General features: G+C 41.0%; 1 protein-coding gene across 5 annotated transcripts in view; it reads left to right on the plus strand.

The window, feature by feature from the left end:
- The window catches only part of unc5cb (unc-5 netrin receptor Cb), a 112,203-nt gene that overhangs the window by 74,146 nt on the left and 17,489 nt on the right, over positions 1-20,568 (plus strand). For 3 of the 5 annotated variants that reach the window (XM_044173833.1, XM_044173836.1, XM_044173835.1), the window contains exons 4-8: positions 2,003-2,106; positions 13,602-13,782; positions 15,658-15,825; positions 16,090-16,254; positions 20,122-20,178. In XM_044173833.1, the coding sequence (XP_044029768.1) occupies positions 2,003-2,106; positions 13,602-13,782; positions 15,658-15,825; positions 16,090-16,254; positions 20,122-20,178 (675 nt within the window). The remainder of the gene's footprint in view (positions 1-2,002; positions 2,107-13,601; positions 13,783-15,657; positions 15,826-16,089; positions 16,255-20,121; positions 20,179-20,568) is intronic. The other 2 variants (XM_044173834.1, XM_044173837.1) reach the window with 2 other exon arrangements.

Consider the following 20,568-nt stretch of genomic DNA (forward strand, 5'->3'; position numbering starts at 1 on the left):
GTGTGTTACAGTGTAAGAGAAGGTGTGCCTGATTCTCCTCCTCACCTGTCATACTGTGACTGCATCTTCTTTTATCTTTTGGAAGCAATTTGAACTAGGATCCATCTCTACGTTGTAGTTCTGACATCAGGGCAACAGTAGAATGACTCTTAAAACTTCAAACAACAGTACCCTTTTGAGACGTAGTTTTCCTTTCGCTGTCCTTTCCTTCCCTTCTCTTTCCTTTCTGACTTAAGAAAAACTGTTTGTCCTTGGATCAAATTTGATAAAACTATGTCCCAGAATATGCCCCTCCAGTCATTCCCTCTTTTAATTTCATACCAGACTTTTACGGAAATTGCTTTCAATTCAACACTCACCCTTTCAGCTTTTATAATACATTGAAATTTGTGGAGTTATGGCATATTACCCTGAAGACACGCATACTCTCAGGTTGAATTGGGACAAGGGCTCTCACTGAATTTGTTATTTTAAGGTTCATTTTTCCAAATAAAAAATGAACCTTAAAATTACTATAGGTATTCTTTAGGGCTTCCGGGTGTAGCCTGATCATGTATTCTGTAATAAGAACATGATGTAGTTTCTCCTGGGAGGGATGTGGAACGGTTAGCTGAACAGTCTCTGTTTCAGTATAATGTCTCCTTGTGTAATAGCTATTGAACAAAAACAAAGCAAGTGACGAAATCAGGAAATTGAACCTCCGTCTTGATCAGGTTTTAGGGATGTCTCTTTTAATTGCAGGTGATGATGCCTACGAGAAACCATAGTGAGAATGATATGTCCTTATATATCCATTCATACACATACTTCAATCTCCCCAGACATTGAAGAACAGTTATTTACTATGATAGATGTGGGTACTGTAGCCTATTACATTTCTACAACCATTGTACCCAAGAGCATTAGACGTGTTATGTGACTTATTATGTTCTCAACCTGAAGTAAAAATTCGGCCATACAATTTGTGTCACCGCACTGGTGTTTTCAGTCTACAGTATACTCACATCTAAAACTTGAATTCAGCTCTGAAAGGTTTGAGCTTGACTTTAAGGTTTGCTATAACCTCTCAGCTTGTAGTTATAGCATCGAACAACAAGAGTTCAGTTCATGTCAGATTCTTTATTCTCTTCTTGCAGATTAAAGACTGTGGAAGAGAGTTTGTGTTTGTGTACATGTCCCTATACACCATATAAATGTATTACTTGTTGAAACATTTGAAAAAATAAATTCAAATGTATGTATAATAGCTGTATAGGAAAAACATTCTACTTTAGAGCAGACTGTGGTGGATGTGGTTTCTGCTTTAGATTAAATGTGTCAGTAAAAAGGCTAAAGAGTGTGTTTGCCAGGAATATTGCAAAGGCTGTGGAAATGGTATCAGTGGAGTTTGGAGGTTTGATTGTAGATTTGATGCTTCAGTAACTCCAAAGTTCCCAAGTAGTACTGTAACTCCCCATTAATCTCCTCTCCTCTGTTGTTGTGTATGATGCCCCATGCTCCTGTCTCAGTCTGTGCAGCAGGTGATGATATATGTCTAATGGGCTTCAGGTTCCAGTGTAGCATGACACCGTCAGTAATCCTGCCCTGTCAGCTCCAGTATCCCTGCCCTGCACTGCTCTATCAGGGCTCTCACACCACAGAAATATTGGTTTTTCATTGGAGGGCGAGTGATCCCCTTCTCCCTGTCTCCCTTCCATCTGCTTCAGGCAAGTTTATCTGTGTGCTGAAGGTGAAGGAGAGATAGAAAGAAAGCATACATCTCAGTTACAGTTTCTAACATTTAAATACACATTGTTGTGTATTGCTTTTGCACAGGGGCAATTATTATTGATGAGTTAGCCTGCCTTTTCTTTTGAAGATTTATTGTTAGTATACCAATAGTATTATTGATTGACTCAGCATTTAATATTAAACATAGCTCTCAAAACAGCGCTCACATCTACCGGTCAATGAGATAAAGGTAAATATTGATACACTATGTCTTTCTGTCTCTTCATTGTAGACTTGAGGAAGACATTTGACCAGGAACCTCTTGGGAAAGAAGTGTCACTCGAACAGGAAGTGTTGCTCCAATGTCGTCCACCTGAAGGCATCCCAGCTGCTGAGGTAAGATTTAAAAGGCATTTCACTGAGCCAATACACTGTAGTTGTCAGGATAATTAGATTACTTGTTTGAAAAGATACATTCTAATATGCACTTAAGTTTCCCATAGAAATGCAGGCAGTTGTGATTATCCATACTAAGCCCAGCCAAAAGTTCTCTCCTCAAATCCAATAAACTGGCTGCTCTGAAAAGAGGTTTATGTGAAGAGCTTCCCTGACTTTTTGGTGTTGGTTTCTGTTGAAATATCGCCATCATTTCTGGTGTGATTTTTAGAAGAGTATATAATGGGTAGCTAAAATGTCCAACTCCTACATGATTGTATATTTAGTATATGTATTTGTTAGCATGTATTATATATTTTTTTTGGTAATGCCAGTTATTGGTTCTGTCCTTTTATGCCACATAAAAAGGTGAAAACTGTGTTGATTGCAGAATTTGCCTCAGTTTTGAACTCTGCTCATTTCAAAAGTTGTAATGAAATAACACTGAATAAATCTGCTACAGTCCAGCACACAGATAAGGACATTTTTCCACCACTGCCTGGGCTATTTAAGCTGTTTGGGTATTTCCGACCATCGACCAGTCACTGCAATTTGGTCAGAGAAGAGAAAATTGTAATTATCTGCTGAGGGAAAAAAAGAATAAAACCAGTTGTGTCCCTGTGTTACCTTAGCTCAGCCAATATCTCCTCCCTGCTCTACTTCCTCCCTGCCCTACAGTAGAACACTGTTATAGCTGCATTTGAAAAGGCTCAGTTGAGATTGCAGGAACATAAATAGAGGATGAAAGGGTGGTTTGATGGGTGGGTGGGTGAGGGGGCAGGCTTAGGTGTTTTTTATTTTTATTTTTCTGAGTTGGGGGTGTAGGGACTGAACTCTGTAAAGGCTTGTGAGTGACCTGGAAAAGCTGAGTTAAGTGAGTGGAACTGCACAGCATTTATCCCTGCTGAAAGTGCTGACAGGCTAAATGGACGAAAGTTTTGGACTGGCACTCGGCAGACTCTCCGTATACAATCCAGGCTTCAGTCTGATAGTGTTGCTGTAACAGCCATATAGTATTGGTTATTCTGCCGCCTGTCTGAGGTCTCTCTGTCAATCCTGGATCGGCTCAGCGCAGCGATTAAAGACTCAGCTGGGGTTCAATCATGACACATCTATGCTTTTTGAGATATGGAGTTGCTGTGGCAACCCAGATAGGAGACTTGTCAACATTATTAGCATTTACAGTCTGGGTAAAGGTATGCATTTGTGTGTGGTCAAGTACTGTAGAATTTTAATGTTTAATGTTACCTATCATTGAACTAGCCATCTATTCAACAAATGAGAGGAAAAATAATGCATAGTTAAATTCTGCAAGGAAAACGTTGGAATATGAAGAGTACAGTATGAAGTCTTTATGAAGAAGAATTTAGGATATGGTGTGCATTGAGAGCATTGTTTTCTCTGTTTACTTTTCCTTCTATGATCGAGTTGAATTTTGTGCATTTACAGAGGCACGTCTTAAGCTTCTTTAATTACTCACACTTACCTCATGGCAACAAAAAAAGACAACAGTTCCATTCCACAAGTTGTTTTTCCTCTTTTTTTCTCAACTCAAACACAGCTGCCTCAGTGGGGAAAAAGGACTAAACTGAATGCTGCTTTTTCATCTGTGTTTGTCAGGCCTTTTCTCACACAAGCCCGCCAGAGAAAAAGCCTCGGAAAAAGCAGATGGGCTAAGTCTGTGGTTACATATGAATCTGCAGAAATATGTAGCAGCCGTTGTGAAGGAAAGATCTGTCATATTTCACCCACTCTAAGACAAAAAATATATATCGAGAGAGGATGAGAGAGGCTGAAGGCAGAGGGAGAAGAGCTGTTGAGGTTTGTCGGGGTTGGATCCAGTGGGTTGTTGTCAGGCCTCCAGTGGGCTGTCAGTTCGCTCTGTGGTTCCTTTACAGGCCTTTGCCTAGTGAGGGAGAGGCTGGCAGGATGGCAGGCTGTGGCTAAACCATAAAACCAATGCTCTTACAGCACTTTTGTTAAATCATGTAGACTGTATGTGATGGACATTGTGCTGTGTGGCAGGCTTCCAAAGCTATTCTTTCATGTAAAAGACAAGCAGGACATACATACTGTGCTGAATTTGCATGTACTGTATAGTCACATCCTTGTATTTCCACATGCGTGTTCACATGTCAAAGTACCAGCAAGGACATTAACATGTGTGCACATGTTAATGTCCTTGCTAACATGCATAATAACATGCTGCCAATAACTCAACTGAGCACCGAAAGTCAATTCATCTATTCTGTAGAGTGAACAGTGCGATTGTGGCTGACCAGCTGGCAGAAGAAGATTCACAGCTGATGACTTTGTGCTTCCTCTTTTCAAACTAGAACAAAAAAGTTTATCCGTTATTTAGGTTCATCACAACTATCCAAGCTTGTACACATTACAAAGTGCATCAAGCTATCACCATCTTCTATTGCCACTGTTGGTTTCCAGTTAGAATGTTAGCTGGGAAGCTATTCTAATAGTTAAATGGTTGCAACCACTGACACTTTCTGACACTTTCTGATGTTGTTAGTATTTTTACTTAAGTTTTAAAGAAGGTATTTTGATCAGTCATAATCCCCAATTTTTGCAGCTGTTTTAGTCGATGAGTTACCAAAGTAACTCACCCCCCCACACACACATATTCTCAGAACTAGGAAGCCCACGTTCTGGAGAATCAAAGTAAGTCAATCACAATTAGTTTTGATCTCAGATTACAAAGAGGAACTGCGCTATTTGATGTTATCCAGCATCAGTCCTGTGTTCCCTCTTTGTCTTCCCAGTTTTCAGATGATTTACATTATAGGTTTTCACGATGGTTTACCACAGTAATGACATTCTCTGATTCCATTTAAGTGGTTTTGCGTCTTTGTTGGCTTTCTGCGGGGGCTGTTGCCCTGAAAACTAAACATTATGCTGAATAATCAGGACAGCTCCTGTGATGATACAGCAGCTTTTCATAACAGAATATATGAAACAGTTCCCATCAGACATCTCAGAGGTTTTCATATTTGGAGTTGAGTCAGAGCTCAGAGGTATCATAGCTCTTATTTTTGACAGGTTATTCACACTTGATACATTGATTTTCTGGTGTACAGATAGACCCTGAGTTGTGGAATACAGACACACACACACACACACACACACACACAAAGAAAACAAGCAGCAGGCATTTATTTTGGCTCGCCTTGTGACCATTACCAATGGAACTTTGGCCTTGGAGGACTGAAATACTGCGAGTGAGGTTTCTGAAATAGCACAAGGATTCAGTCATCTGAATGTCTTGTATTGTCTGAATACATTAGACACTCACCAGGCTCCCTAAAAGTCATTGTTACACGTTTCCATAGCCATGAATATTTTATATATACTTAATCAAGAGCAGAAGGAAAATGTAACTGTTGAGGCTATTCTAGGAAGGAAGGGAGAGGGAGTGATTTGGGAGGAAAGGTTTGGTTTCTGTGTTACGTGGGCTTACTTGCTGAGTGCTACCCATAGATAGAAGTAAAGATCAACTCAACGCAGATCCTTCTCTTTGAATACCTCCATGAAGCTCTTTCATCAACATTTAAAGGGCCTCTACAGAAGTAACAGCCGCCTCTTTTCATACTGAAGAATATGTGGCAGGCTCATAAAGTGGACTTAAACCCACTTTGTGAAAGAATGCAGCTTTATTGTTCCTTTCTCTTTTCTTCTGCCATGCCCTCCATCTCCAGCTCCACTTCAGAGCACTTGTCACAGCCCTGAGAGAAAGACAAGAGTTCATAGGTGATGCAGCACTGTGAGCTGCTGAGCCTGTTTCCATGGAAGCAGGATTTTAATTCAGGCATCTCCTCAGTCAGCCGGGGTCCTGCCGTGTTATCATGGGTAACGAGTCATTGATGCTCTGCAGGGAAGGGGCCCTGCTGCCATGATTAAGTCCATTGGCTTTACTGAAAAGAAAGCCAGGAAACACAAAGATCTTTACTTCACACTCCCTCATCCAGAGAAGTGAGAAAACTAAGTCACATTAATTTAGACAGCTGGGACAGCAGCCAGAGCCAAATTCAAGGGTTTCACATGTAGTTTTATGAATCCATAGGGACAGTAGATTTTGTTATTAAGCTCAATTATGTTTCCTCACTTTTTGTTATTGACTATATGTACTGATAATGACTCTCAGGATTGAGTGTTATGTTATAAAATTGAATCTAGCTCAAATATCTTGACTGTGGCACTTTATGGAGATACAGTAACCACCTTTTCCACACATCAAACCATGATGTAAATGTCAGTGATTACTGTTGAGTTTAGGCCTAGTTCTACTTAATAGGTGAAGTGAAGGCATAGAGCAAACGGCAGGTCAGGTCACCTTGTCAAGAAATAGCTGAGTGTTTCCTCCCAGTCAAAATGGTGCATAGCGTAGTTATGAGGAGGGGCAGGAATGTCAAGAGTAACAACACTTCAGTGCCTAGTGAAAAAGGAAGTGTGTTTTTATTAAGGTTACCCATGGGAGAGAAGATGTCAGGAGGCCAGACCAAATCCCTGTGGCAATCAACCAAAGATTGCCCTTCAGGTACTCACCTGTCAATCATCGCAGTTTTCCTGTACAAAGGCTGTGATTTTCTCTAATAGCCCAACATTTGCGAGCTCTGCCCTTTCTACTGTTACCTCCAATGGGTCAGGCCTTAACAAACATTTACATGTACACTTTTGGACCAGAGGGGGTTTTCTGTGCATATATTCCATCAGACCACCTATGAGAAAGAAATTGTAGGACAGAGATGAGATGCACTGCTTGGGGCTCTAGAAGGATGCAAAGATTTAAACTGATACTAGAAAACAAAACCCAAAAACTACTATATGTACTATGGGCTACAAGACTAACTTACTGCACGTATTGTAAACCCCTTGCCATTCTTTGTGTTTTGAATCACTGGTTCACCTGCCATCACAGCTTTCTCCCAAGCCCTTGAGGTAAACACATCTTCTTGGTTTACACTTCCAAAAAGGGCATAAAATAATAAAAATCACATTTCTCTGTGCAACCTGGAATTGTAGGGAAGGTGAATTGCTGGATGCCAGGTGGTATTTTCATTTAACATGGGAATGAGACATAAATGAAAGAGTTCTCATTTTGGGGTAAAGTGTTTCATAATCACTTTTAAATGATTTTTGAGCTGTGTGCACTGAAGTTGTGAATCGATTCCAGCAATTTTATCCTTGCTCCAGAAGGTTGTATTGTATACCGAGAAAGTTCTGACCTGTATCGGTGCACAAAAACCCTCTCCCTTGGCGGAGTTATCAGCTAAGCTTTTCTAAAATGCCAGAGGAGACTCGAAGGACTCCAAGGACTACATGCACAGTCTATCACACAGTTCTCCAGCTTGCAAAGCTGCAGCCAAAGTAATGGTTTATACTAGTTTATTATTTAATATTTCACATAAAATAGCATGTGTGTGCCATGCCTCTCTGCAGCCAACTTGTACTTGTCCACCCACACGTGACTGTATAAAAAAATCTGGCTTAAAAACAGAATGTACAGTATAATGGCAAAAATCCCATATTCACATCATCGCCATCAAAATATAATCAACAGTTTTTTGGACCAAGGATGATTTATACACCAAATTTTAAACCAATCTCTTTTTTTGGGATACCTCCCTCACAAACAGACAAAAAGAGAGTGGTGAAAACATAAACTCCCCCCAACTTTATGTCAGTTGTAGGAGGTGAGGAATCATATTTTAAGAGGCATATGAACTGTGCAAGAGAAAACAGAGAGAGTTGTGTTGCAGCAGAGAAGTGTCTGGCTGTCCTTGGAGCTAGTTTAAGAAATGGCTATTTTCCTTCAGAAGACTGTGGAGAGCTTTAGGCGGGACTGAGCAGGAGGAAGTCATTACTCCTGGCTCAAATCTCAGTGATCCGTCTTCTGTATGGACACCTGCAGTAGAACCACTCCAACTCCACCTCTGTTACCTAACCTCATCCTCCCTACTCTGCCCAACCCTATCCCATTCCAGCCCCACCACATACACCCTCACAAACACACAAGTAAGTAAGTAAGTATACAAGCAAGTAATACAAGCATACACGCACATACAAACATTTTCCCATCACATCTCAAGATATCACACCTTAGTGCATTTCAGCTTGTTAATATTTATACAGCTCACATTTCCATACTTGTCATGCAGGCAGATGCAGAGCATATGGCTTGTTGTCTTGTAGTGAATGATTGAATAATCAGTTTGTAACCTTTTGTGGCTCATTCTCCAGGTGTGTCATTCAAGCCTGGAGCGGATATATGCTGTGAAAAAAAGGGAAATGAATAAATTACATTGGATAGATAGTTAGACTTCATGTGGAGAAGCAGGAGAGCTCATTATGACTTCTCTGTAGAGGAGTCTCGCACATTTCTGTGGAACATTTTTTCCCTCCCTGTTCTTCCTTTTCACACCCCTTTCCACCCCCACACTCTGCTGTACGTTCTATTTCTGACACAACAGCAATGAGTAATGAATGGTTTTGCCTTGCACTGGTTCTTAACAAGTGAGTGGATTGTATACAGTGTGTTCTGTATATTGGGCTAATTAGTGTTGTGCTGGCACACCCTGGCAGAGCACAGAAACATCCCACTCAGTGGTTACTCCCACGTCGCTGCTGCAGCCAGGTCTGCAGCCTGTTGTGTTTGCTAGTGGAAGAAGAAGTGGCAGTGGAAAGACACTGAATCTGCGTCCTAATTCAGGACCTGGATGAAGACATAGACCACCATGGTGGGTCTTTCAAAAGACCTGAAGGCTAAATGTGTGCCTTAATTTTACATGTTTATCACAAGTCTGTTGCCCTGATGTTTACAGTTCAAGGTGTGATGTTAGACATATACTGTAGACACATGATAGACAACTGTCAAATAGCGTATACGGTTAAGGTGGCTCTTGATTACAGCTTGAAATGAATGTTGGTGCAACTTTACTGCTTTGGTTCACTCCCACCACTCTCATAGTTTTCAAAGTTAGCAACTAGTTGGTAAACATAGTGGAGCATTTAGCAGCTAAAGAGCCAGATGTTTTTCATTGGAGTTGGTGGAGACCAAAAATGAAGCTAAAAGGAGAGTGAAAATTGGGCTTACATTAGTCAGGTGGACACAAACACGGCATAAGCAACTATTTGGTAACAAGTTTGCCATATCAGCCTTATAAGGTGATGATGTCACTCCTTTACTGCTTGTTTCTGCTGCTCCCAAATGGTAAAAAAAAAAAATCAGTTATTGCTGGTTTAAAGATCGCACAAAATAAGGACTTGAACTTCTAGAAAACTGTCACTTCCTGGATAACAGTGCATATTCAGTGGTGACCTCATGCTGTACTACTAGATGTAAATACAAAGTCCAACGAATGAGTCATCACAAATTTCTAAACAATCCCATTTTTCTGCCCATCTCATCAAATCAAACTACTTTTTGGTTACTTGACTGAACCCTCATTATCTAACGCCGTGCTCCAGCATCCCCTTTCAATAAAAAACTGTCTGGCTTCCTGTATTTACACCTTGCATAGTCTACTCTATGTGGTTGGTTGATATGACCTATTCATGTGATATTTTCTAGCTTTACAACTTGATGAGGATCCACTGAAAATGCATTAAATCCATTAAAAACTGACCAGCACAATGCTCATTTGTGTTCTCAAAAGAATAGGGGGAAAAAAGCTGCATTTCTTGATCACATTTGGAGAGGCCTTTCAAATGGAAAAAGCCCTGTCGAACCGTTATTGCATATTCATATGGTCTAGAAATGCAAACTTCAGAGGCTCCAGTCTCTAAAATGGGACCCAGTTTAAGTCTGTGTAAAAGGCAGTGCCACCCACAAGTCACTGCAGCTATAAACAATAAGTTGACAGGCGACTTTTGGCCTCCTCTGTCTGCTTGACCACTTTAATGAATCAGGGCACCTGTGCACAATGTCATTCTGTGGCTGTACTATATGTATGCATGCTGTAACTATGCTGTAACACTACACATATGTCACTGATTCATAATTATGAACATCATTGATTTCCCTCCTCCACGCTGTCCAGCATTTGACACCTCCTTTTTCTAACCTGTCTTTATTATTTTTCTCAGTACCACCCTACATATCCTGGTCTGTGAATTTTCCAGAGCTCAAAATTTGTCTCTTCTTAGCCGGATCTCTTTCTTCTTTGTTTTGCTTTCCCTTTCCCTTCTCACTCATAACTTTAACTTTTTTCCTCCATTCCCTGTCTTTATTCTGCCTTGTTCGTCCTTGCCTCTCAGTGATGATGTATCGTAAATATTTTGGCACACTAGTGACTGTCCTCCTGCATGTGCACCTGTTCTCCTTCTCACTCATCTATCTCCTCCTCTCTGTCTTGCGCCTACCTGTCTTTCTGTCTACTTCTCTTCCTCTCTAGGGTTAGATTTCCGTCTGTCTCTCCCTCTCTGTCACTTGGCTGCCTCCGACCAGACAGGAAGACTCCCTCTCTTTATGACAGCTGACATGTGGCAATTTCCCTTCGTTAATGACAAGAAATGTGCCAATTACCTCTCCGGATGTTTCACTGCCAATCAGACACTAACGAGCTGCGAATGTGTGTGTTTGCATGTGTCTGCAAGTTTGTGTATCTCTGTGTGCATGTTTGAGTATGTTGGCATGAGGGAAAGTTGGACAAGTGCTATATAAGATGTAGTCTGCTGAATTTTAATCATTTGAAATCATTTCACAAGTGTGGTGTAGAGATTGGCTTAACTTTTCATCTCTGGTTTTATTAATGAGTCCCAATTATAGTCGCTACAGAATAAATGATGTGTGAACTGTTGCTCACTTTTGCTCTTTCACACACACGTTCCCACTTCTGACATGAGTTTCTACCACTTTCTATCGCTTGTCACTCTTTCTCCCTCCCACCCCTCCATCTGCGCTGAAAAGCTCTTTTGTTCAATTTTTAATTACCTTCTCATATAAAAGTGCTCTTGACATTTGAATGCAGCACATTTGAAGTGGCTGCCTCTGTGATTGGTGCAAAATTGGAAAACCACCTCTTTGTATCAACTGTCAATCTCTATTCAAACAGACTTTTTACTTCCTAATGCCCTTTGCTCTATACACACTGATGTGAGCACTAAAAGACAAAATATTTGTCATGTCAACAAAACCCATTGTTTCTCTTGTTTGCATCATATTTATTTGTTTTATTGGATTTGTGTTACCTCACTTTTCATCATGACATAGGGAACAAAGGATACACAAAATGGCAATAAGATCACTGTCAAATTTTTGTTCTCTAAAGATAGGGGCCCTTCTCTCTGGTCATGCTTGTCATATTTGTTTCATTCAATATTAAAGATTGATGGTGATATTGTAAAACCAAAACAATAGTGGTAATATAGTTCATCATTGCTTTCATTATAGTGATTACAGTTTTGAGATCAAGATAATGCACAGGAGTTATTTACTTTATTTGCATGTGTATATAATAAAAGGAACTTTATAAATCGGGGAGCAAATGCTATCACCAGAAGCTATAGTTTAGTGAGTTATTATTGAATTCTTCTGGTGCTCCAATCCTGAAATCAGTCATGACAGATGTCTAACTGCCACCTCAGCATATGTCAAAACAGATTAGTTGCCATAAAATTAAAACAGAATCTAATTCAATAGCACAATACTGAAATGTCTAATTATATACACCTATCATATATGGACATGCTTTGCTATTCACTGTACATTCCTGGAGTAACCATTAAAAAATGCTCTATGTTCTTAAACTAAGATTGAAGCATTATTGCACCATCATTCTATGTAGGTTCAAGTTCACACTGACGCCTAAGGGTTGACATTGTCACACAATGACAATGACAATTGTGACAAATCTAGTTATAAATTAAATGAAATCATCAACGGCTAATATAAAAACATGCCTTTCTTTTTGTGTGGCAAGAGTTACCCGGTTCTCATAATGCCGTAGCATCATGTTGAGGAATGAAGATGATGTCTAAAAACAGTCTCTGAGTGACTGACAGATGTAATGCATCTCCTATACAGCCCAACTTATCTCATGCAGCACTTTATTGCATTGTGCTCGTGTGTGAGGGAGAGGTTTAATTTCAGCTAGTAGACAGCTTGTGAGGGAATCCTATCCTTCCTGGCTCCATGAGATTTATTCAGCTGACACATGTTTATGGAGGAAAACACTCACAAGCACCAAATCAACAGAGAATATACATCCCGCTTAGAGAGGTTTACTGTAAAGCTCTGCTGATATTAAGTTTGCATCCAGTGTTTGTTCAGATGTAAGTTTGTCGTGCCGATAGGTGTTGTATGCATTGATTTGAAGGAGGGCTAGGTTGGAAGAGGTTAACTGTGAAATAATTGTGAAGTGAAGTATTGAAAATATTTTCTTCTTAGCCTATCTAATGTGTTCCCACTGGATAAGAGAGCAGGCAGCTTTGCTGAGGTGTGACGCTGAAGGCATCTTTGATATCTGTCATCTCAAGCTAACACAGATGCTAGTGAAGCTGGTGATGCATGTAACCCAGTACATGTCACAGTCAGCCCACCTTCTCTTCTGAGAAAGTTCTAACAATGCTGGTCTTACAACAATGGCCAACGTGTTGTACATCTCTGCACCACTACATGCTGTTTCTGTGTTGTTTCAACAACAGTGAGCCCATAGTCTGTATTGTCTTGGCAGGCCTTATATCAGATTATAGATACAGATACTTTATCGCTCATGAGAAAGACCCTTTATAAACATCCCGCTTATCTTTGCCTGTACTTCTCCTTAGTGCCTTATCTCTTATCAGGCCCTGTTCCTCATGGGATATCACAATACACAGGAAGTTCACTATTTGCCCGGCCTCCTCATCGCTGGACAGCTTCTTTGAAGAAAACCAGAGAACCAGGAAATATTTTGAATCAAAGTGGCTGTAGAGTGTGAGGCGGCACATGTTATTCTTTCCCAAACCTTTACACCTATTGAAGAGAAAAAGGATCTCTGTGATTTACAGCCAAATAAAGACTCTAAATGGTCCCCTGTTCTGTGATAGTGCCAGGAGTTCAATATCAGTATCATTTAGAGAAATGAAACTCATAAGGAAAGGTCTGAGAGCCTCGCAGCTTCAGGAATTGTGGAGAGCTTTCTTTTCTGACAATGCTGCTGTTACTGTAGTGCTTTGTTCTAGGGGGAGAATACAAAGAGCATGATAGATATTGACTTTTTGCAGCAGGACCACAGAGACATAAACAATTGTGCCATAATCCTGGCACTCACTGCTATTTGAGTGGTTAGGCGAAGACAAGAAAAACTATAGATGTTTAAACACTTGATTTTTCTACAATTTAGTGAGGTCAACCTGTCTTACGCCTTCTCTTACAGATTCTGTTTAAAATGCTTTTCTGTTGTCTCTGAGCTGTCTGTCTGTTCTCCTTTTTTCATGTTGCGCTCCCTTCTTCTTCTTCCCAGGTGGAGTGGTTAAAGAACGAGGAGGTTATTGATCCTGCAGATGACAGAAACTTCTACATCACCATTGACCACAACCTGATCATCAAACAGGCCCGCCTCTCTGACACTGCCAACTACACCTGTGTGGCTAAGAACATTGTGGCCAAGAGACGCAGCACCACCGCCACTGTTATTGTCTATGGTAAACTACTATCTTAACACTGAGCAACACAGTCAATGACATTCAACATTAGTCTCACATCTCCTGACCTGCAATCAGTCATCCTCCTTACTGGCCACATGAGAGATCAACAAAGTCAGACATTTGTGCAGAGGAAAAGTGTTGAATTCCTACAAGAAGTCAGCTCAACTCAAAATAAAACAAATTTCAAAGTCACTCTGCATAAAGCAAATCCCTCTCTCTCCTGCGGCGTGTAACATTCGCTCATTTTGTTCCTGCCGGAAGGAAAGAATGCAAAGTACAAAGAATGAAAGATTTGTGATTTTCTGAACTGTGTGCAAGGTGCTGATGTAGTGGAGCCATACTTAAAGAGACCCCCACTGTGGTTTCACACAGACTCACCCACTGTCTCCCTAACATCAACTAACATGACTGTTATTGCACAGCACGGCTGCGAAGTTGAACTTCAACGCCTGCTGGGGAGTGGTGCATATTCCGGCTGAATGAAGAGGTATTGCATGCATATAGATGGATACACACAAGACAAAAGTGAACAGATGCTTGAAACTGATACTTTCACCTGGGTTAAGTTTCAGATCTATAATTTCCTCAACACTTTTCACCATCTCTATCCTGGACTGATTGGAGGTGTGGTATTGTTAGCATCCTTGTTGTTTTGTTAATCTACTTTAGTTACAGTTAAGTGAACATTGAGAACAATGTGGCTAGAGGGGATCAATGTAAGGGTGGTGTAGAAACACAAATTGTAAATCCATGAGAGCTGATTTCAGGGACAAGGGTCGTTGTCTCTGTAAGGCTTTCCTGGCACTAATGCAGGACTAAGTGTCGAAAAACTGCTTTGATGTCAGTTCATCCTTGAGAGAAAGAACAACAAAAACGTACAAGCCACCACATCAGTTTGTACTGTCCTTGTGTCTTTATCCAAAATGGGATACTCGCACATTTATGCACAGTTGTGCCATATCTGTACGTGCACATACTCCCCTATAAAGTAGTATGAGAAAACCAAAGGATAAGGGAGGACAGGCAGTGTGTTTTTGACCCAGTGGTTTCCAGCCCAACCCGCTACAAGGACACTGGAAACAGGAGCACAAACTGGCAACAAAAGAGAAAAAAGTGGAGAGAAGCAGAAAGAAAGAGTGAGAGAGAAGACAGATCCATAATCCATGGAGGAAAGAAAGCAGACAGTAATGTGGGGCTTTGGCAGTCTTCCCCTAGAGTCCAATATTTTGGGCTTCACTCATAAGCATGTCACATTTGAAAGTCGGAGGTTCCAAGGGGCCCAGTTCCACCATCTCAAATGCCACAGACTTGTTCTCAGCCACAAGCCCTGGTGTCACTCTGCACTGGATTTAGTTGCTGACAGAGATGGATGAGAGAGGGAAGAGAGGCATTAGGAGGAATCAGTGAATGGAAAATGCAGCAATCTGACCAGAATTTACTGTCTGGCTGCATGGCAAAGTAATGACCCAAGATTTCAGGGTCGAAACACAAAAACCCTATACATGCATTTCACAATGAGCAAATGGCCGTGTGTCGAGATGTCCAAGACTCAAGGGATTCCAGTTAATGATGTACTGATAGGTCACACTGAAGACAAACCTAATCAAATCCAATTGTAATGTTTTTATTCTGTCTCTCTGTGCTTTTACTGCATTTGTATTTTTTATTTAAGTTGTGTTTTATTTTGTCTTATTTTATGTATATTTTATTTCTCCTGAATCTATGCATTTTATTGGTTTTTGCAAAGCACTTTGTAACTTGTTTTTGAAAATTCTTTATAAATTACCATTTGCCATCTAAGGAGGAGCTGAGAAAAGAAACAGTAATCAGTCCGAGTGATATTTTAACACCTTTTGTTACCATGTATTCCAGTCAATGGTGGATGGTCGACATGGACAGAATGGTCAGTGTGTAACAGCCGCTGTGGCCGTGGTTACCAGAAACGCACACGCAGCTGTACCAACCCAGCCCCACTCAACGGTGGCGCCATCTGTGAAGGGCAAGGCATCCAGAAGCTGGCATGTAATCCTCTCTGCCCAGGTATGGCATAAAATTACAACACACCCACTTAGTAGTGGGTGGAAAGGGTATAGGTGCACAAAAACTAGATACATAAAATATGATACAACTCTGTGTTTGCATATTTCGCTCTGTTTGTGCCTCCGCCCTTACGTGTGTGTCTCTCTCCCACATATCTCTCGCTGTCTCAATCACGTATCCACTCACCCACTCATGCACTTGTTTGTCTTTGCGTTTGCCATTTCATTCACTCTACCCTCATCTGTCCTGTCTGTTGTGTGGTAGTTGATGGGCTGTGGACAGAGTGGAGTAAGTGGTCCACCTGTGGGACAGAGTGCACCCACTGGAGGAGGAGAGAATGCAGCGCTCCGGCACCCAAAAACGGGGGAAAGGACTGTGAGGGCATGGTGCTCCAGTCCAAGAACTGCACCGATGGGCTGTGCATGCAGAGTGAGTATCCGACTAATCCTCTGCTACTCTCTCTGACCTGCCAACCAAAGAAATTTCTTCACCCTTTGACCATGAGTTTCACTGTGCTCTTTCATCACCACGCTGTGTTTCACATCCCCACATAACACTCTCACCCTGTCCCCCACTCACTCTGTTTCACTTTACTCATACATAAACAATAAGACATACTAAAACGCCTTGCATAATACACAAAAGCTGTTGGATAAAAGTGACATAAAAGCAGAAACCACTGCACATCTTTTCCTGTGTCAGCTCTGCTGCAAAGTATATGTTAAAAAAAGACTTGGCCACATGGGGAAGCACTCTAAGTAATTATCCTTGTCACAGGCTAAGCATTTGGGAGTTATATTTAAAATAATAATAAGTGATTATATTGTAATTACATAAGGGGGGGGGGGGTCACAACTACCAGGCTGCTTTGATTACTACCTTAATTTAAAAACTCTGGATTCTTGTCCAATGAGAGGAAACATGAGACCACAAAGTGGTACAAATGTAGACTTGCTCCTTTTCTTGAGCTGGCAATTACATGTGTTGGACAGTGAGCAAGTATTGTATATAATAATCTCTTACAATGATTTTAAAGTATGCGGAAGGCTCCAGGATGCACCAGCATTTCTATCTCATAAATCACAATTCTACTATTGGTTTTACTGTTTTGTTACTAACAAAAAAAAGGCCAAAGCCAGTATGTGGTGCAGCCAGATATTTTTCTGCAGGCAGCGAATTGTTTTGCTTCTCTTTATTCAAACAAGTTAAAAACAGCCACACAGTTTAGTTGAGCCAAAAATCCTGCTCCCTCTCCTTTATAATACATTCACAGATTGGAATCATGCTGCAGTTGCTCTGATGCACGTGTGTGTGTGTGTGTGTGTGTGTGTGTGTGTGTGTGTGTGTGTGTGTGTGTGTACTGCAGTGTTAAGAAGCTACAGGGTAAAGTATTAGATACCTTGAACTTCATCTACTAAAACAGTCTTTGTCCCCTTATCTGTGCCTATAATAACAAGAGGAAGAGGATGAGAAGGAGATAGTTGGAAAGACTGCACAGTAACTGAGTTAAACTCTGCGTCTAGTTTAATAAAAATCCTCTCCAATAAACGTCTTTGAAGGTGTTAGACCCACACACTGTCACAGATGCCTCCATCGTGTGCATAACCTACTACAGATGGTGATTGTGACACTAATAATATAACTGAGGCTCGGCTGCTGGATGTCTAGAATTTGATACAGCTGGCCGTCACTGTGTGCAGCTGATCTGAGATTTTATTTCAGAGATTTTGCACCATAGGTTTGTAAACTGCTACCTGCAGTATGGTGTCGACATGATGTACTGTAGGTTATGGTTGACTTCACATTGGCGGTCAATATGCATCTTTAGACGCAGCTGGCTGATGGATCTGCATGTCTCTGTCCAAAGTACACATACTGTACTGTATGTCCATATACTGAGGACTGACAGGAAACTATGACTTCATTGTTCAGTGATTTCATTTAACGTTAGCATCAGAGGAATGCATTAGCTGATTTTATAGCCAAAGTCTACAGTGTATAGAAACTTCAGGGAGCAATCTACAAGAAGACCTACTCTTATTTGTCTTATTCATCTTATTTTATTTCCCTCTGCGGCACAACATATGCTCATCCCACACTTCCCCACCCCACCGTACGGCCTCTGCGACTCAGCCTATCTCAGAAGCATTAGTTCTCAGTAGATTGATGGCCAGTTTGCAGAGAATATAAAGCCATAATGATATAGATTTAGGATCATTTCAGGGATTGATTTTTTTGGAAGCTAAGAGGGTGAAGCCACTTATGTCAATGCTAATGACCATTTCCACTAGCATTTAGGAGAACGGCCCATTATCTAAAAGCTCACATTATGGCAAATATGATTGGGAATGGAAGTTGCGTGCAATCCGAACTCACCTCGTACCGCTGATCTGCTCCCTCTAGTGCAGGGCTGGGATCTGAGCAAACACGTGTCTCTGGATTCCGTTGCAGCTTGATCTTATTTTCTGTTGTTTGAATTTATTTAAATCATTTCATTTGCAATCCATCGCAGAAATCTGGCAGAGGAATTTGATATGACCAGAGCTGGAAATAGAACTTGTGATGCTCAGCCTCCATCGCTGCACACTGTAAAAACACAACTGACCTGAGTCAAAAAGGAAAGAGTTGCGTTATAATTTACTTTGTAGCTTGTTTATCACATTTAGACTGTTGGGGAGTTTGGGGGTCGGATTTAACAAAGTTAAGTATCTACAGATTGATCTAGAGAGGTTGCATTCTGCCTGTTCAGATAGAACTTCCCAACTCTAACACAAGAGTATAGTTTTCACAGTTCACTGATGCTGACCTCTCTAAATCTCTGTTTTGCGCTCCCTCTGTGGTCTGTCTTCCTTGATTCTGATGTTGTTTTCCAAGCCTTTGGTAACCCTGCTCTCAGACATGACATTTCCTTGACATATTGATGTAGAGAAAGGGGAGCGCATACTCCAGCAAGGGCAAATGCTTTATTGCTATCAAACACCAGAAACTGGAAAATCGTGACTCTAGGTTCATTCCGGTCTTCCAAGAACATGATTGTTTTACGCTATATTTATACTTATTATTATAAGTGATTAAAAAAGTTTTGATTAAATGTAAATAAATATCTTATAATATTATATATTCGTATAATCATTCATATCAGTTAACACAGATTCTCTACCAAGAAGTAGTAGAAGCTACTGCAAGTTAACCTTTAGCTATTCTAATGATTACATCAGTTTTGCCAGGTGACAGTATCCTTCTCTAAGGTTGGAAATCTGCCATATTTAAGGAAGTAATGGCTAAAACACAATGATTTCCTGTACTATGGGTCCCCCTTCCTCCCCAGCTCTATGTTGTCAGTAAAGAATAATCTTTGTCTGTCTGGGGCTCTTAGGTTTCCTTTAGAGCCCACCCACTGAAGCATGCTTTTACTCTGGCTATACTGTAGACAGACAGATGAATAGAAACTATGGGATGGGTTCAAATGGGCCATCAGTTAGGCTGACCCTGACAGTCAACTCCCCCTGCTGCAGCCCGGCCTCCCCGTTGCCTGATTACATGTACACACCAGCCCCATCTATCAAGCCATTGATTTTCCGGTCGGTCCACTTGTCTGCCTGTGGCTCTCTCCCTCTCCAATAAGGACTTCATTGTTTGTATAGTTGTTTATGGATGTCCCAGGGAGACTGAATATTATGTGTACTAGTGCACTATCCCTGGCTGCCATTCTACACTGCTTTCCACTTCACTTCAACATATAACCTGGCCACAACAAAGCCCACCAAAAGCCCAGTTGGGGCCAAAACCCATCTATGTGGATTTTTCTCCAAATCTCCTTTCAACCTTTTTCCATTTCCTGCTTTCCTAACATAATCGTTCCTTTTATCCCATGCACTACCCTGTCCATCCACCTTCCAGTGACAGATGCAGGGCTGCTGGTTCTATCGACTCTGTTGGAGCCCACACTTTATCAGCCCCTCCATTCCCCTCACCTGCCAGCAACAGTCCTGCTGCTACTGAAGCACCAAGCCAAGTTGATGGATCATGCCACTCCCTCACAGAGCCTCCATGTTCCCCCTACTCCTCTCATCCATCTCTATACACAGATCTGGAGAGGAGGGGCCAAATCAAGAAAGATCTCTTCCCTGTGTCATCACTCCTACTCATGAGTTTGTTGCTGTCTCATTTGTTGAGTTTGTTTTTCTGTTGGTGTAAATTAGATTTTTATCATCCCTCTCCTGAACATCTTCCCCCCTCCCCCTCCTTATCCCCCTCTACTCTCTCTCCAACCCACAATCCCTTCCTCTCTTCAAGGTTCCTTATATCAGAAGTCCTCTGAGGCAAAAGACAAGAGTGATTTTGGAAATTCATGTGAGTTATTGTTTTTTTTTATCATTTATTTTTTTCTTCATTCATTCTCATGTCTGTCTTTGTCTCTAATATTTATTGGCAGGTTGTGCACATGGAATAGTCCCAGATAAATCATTAGAAAACATAACTTTTTTTGCAAACAGCAACGTTTTATAAGTGGTATTTTTGTCACTAACAACATAAAACAAAACAAGAAAATGTTTGCCATTGTTCTTTCATGTCCATCTATGTTTCATTACTGCTATTCTGTTTTTTTACAGATAACCACCTCAGGGCATTTCCTTTTTTGATTTCCGTTCTGTCCTTTCTCATAATGTGTCTCTGCTAGCCAGCTGCTTGTTTACAGCCATGTTACTATTCTCTAACTCAGAGCTGACACTGCCCTTTACC

The sequence above is a fragment of the Siniperca chuatsi genome, linkage group LG18 (genome assembly GCF_020085105.1).
Source record: "Siniperca chuatsi isolate FFG_IHB_CAS linkage group LG18, ASM2008510v1, whole genome shotgun sequence".
Lineage (NCBI taxonomy): Eukaryota > Metazoa > Chordata > Actinopteri > Centrarchiformes > Sinipercidae > Siniperca > Siniperca chuatsi.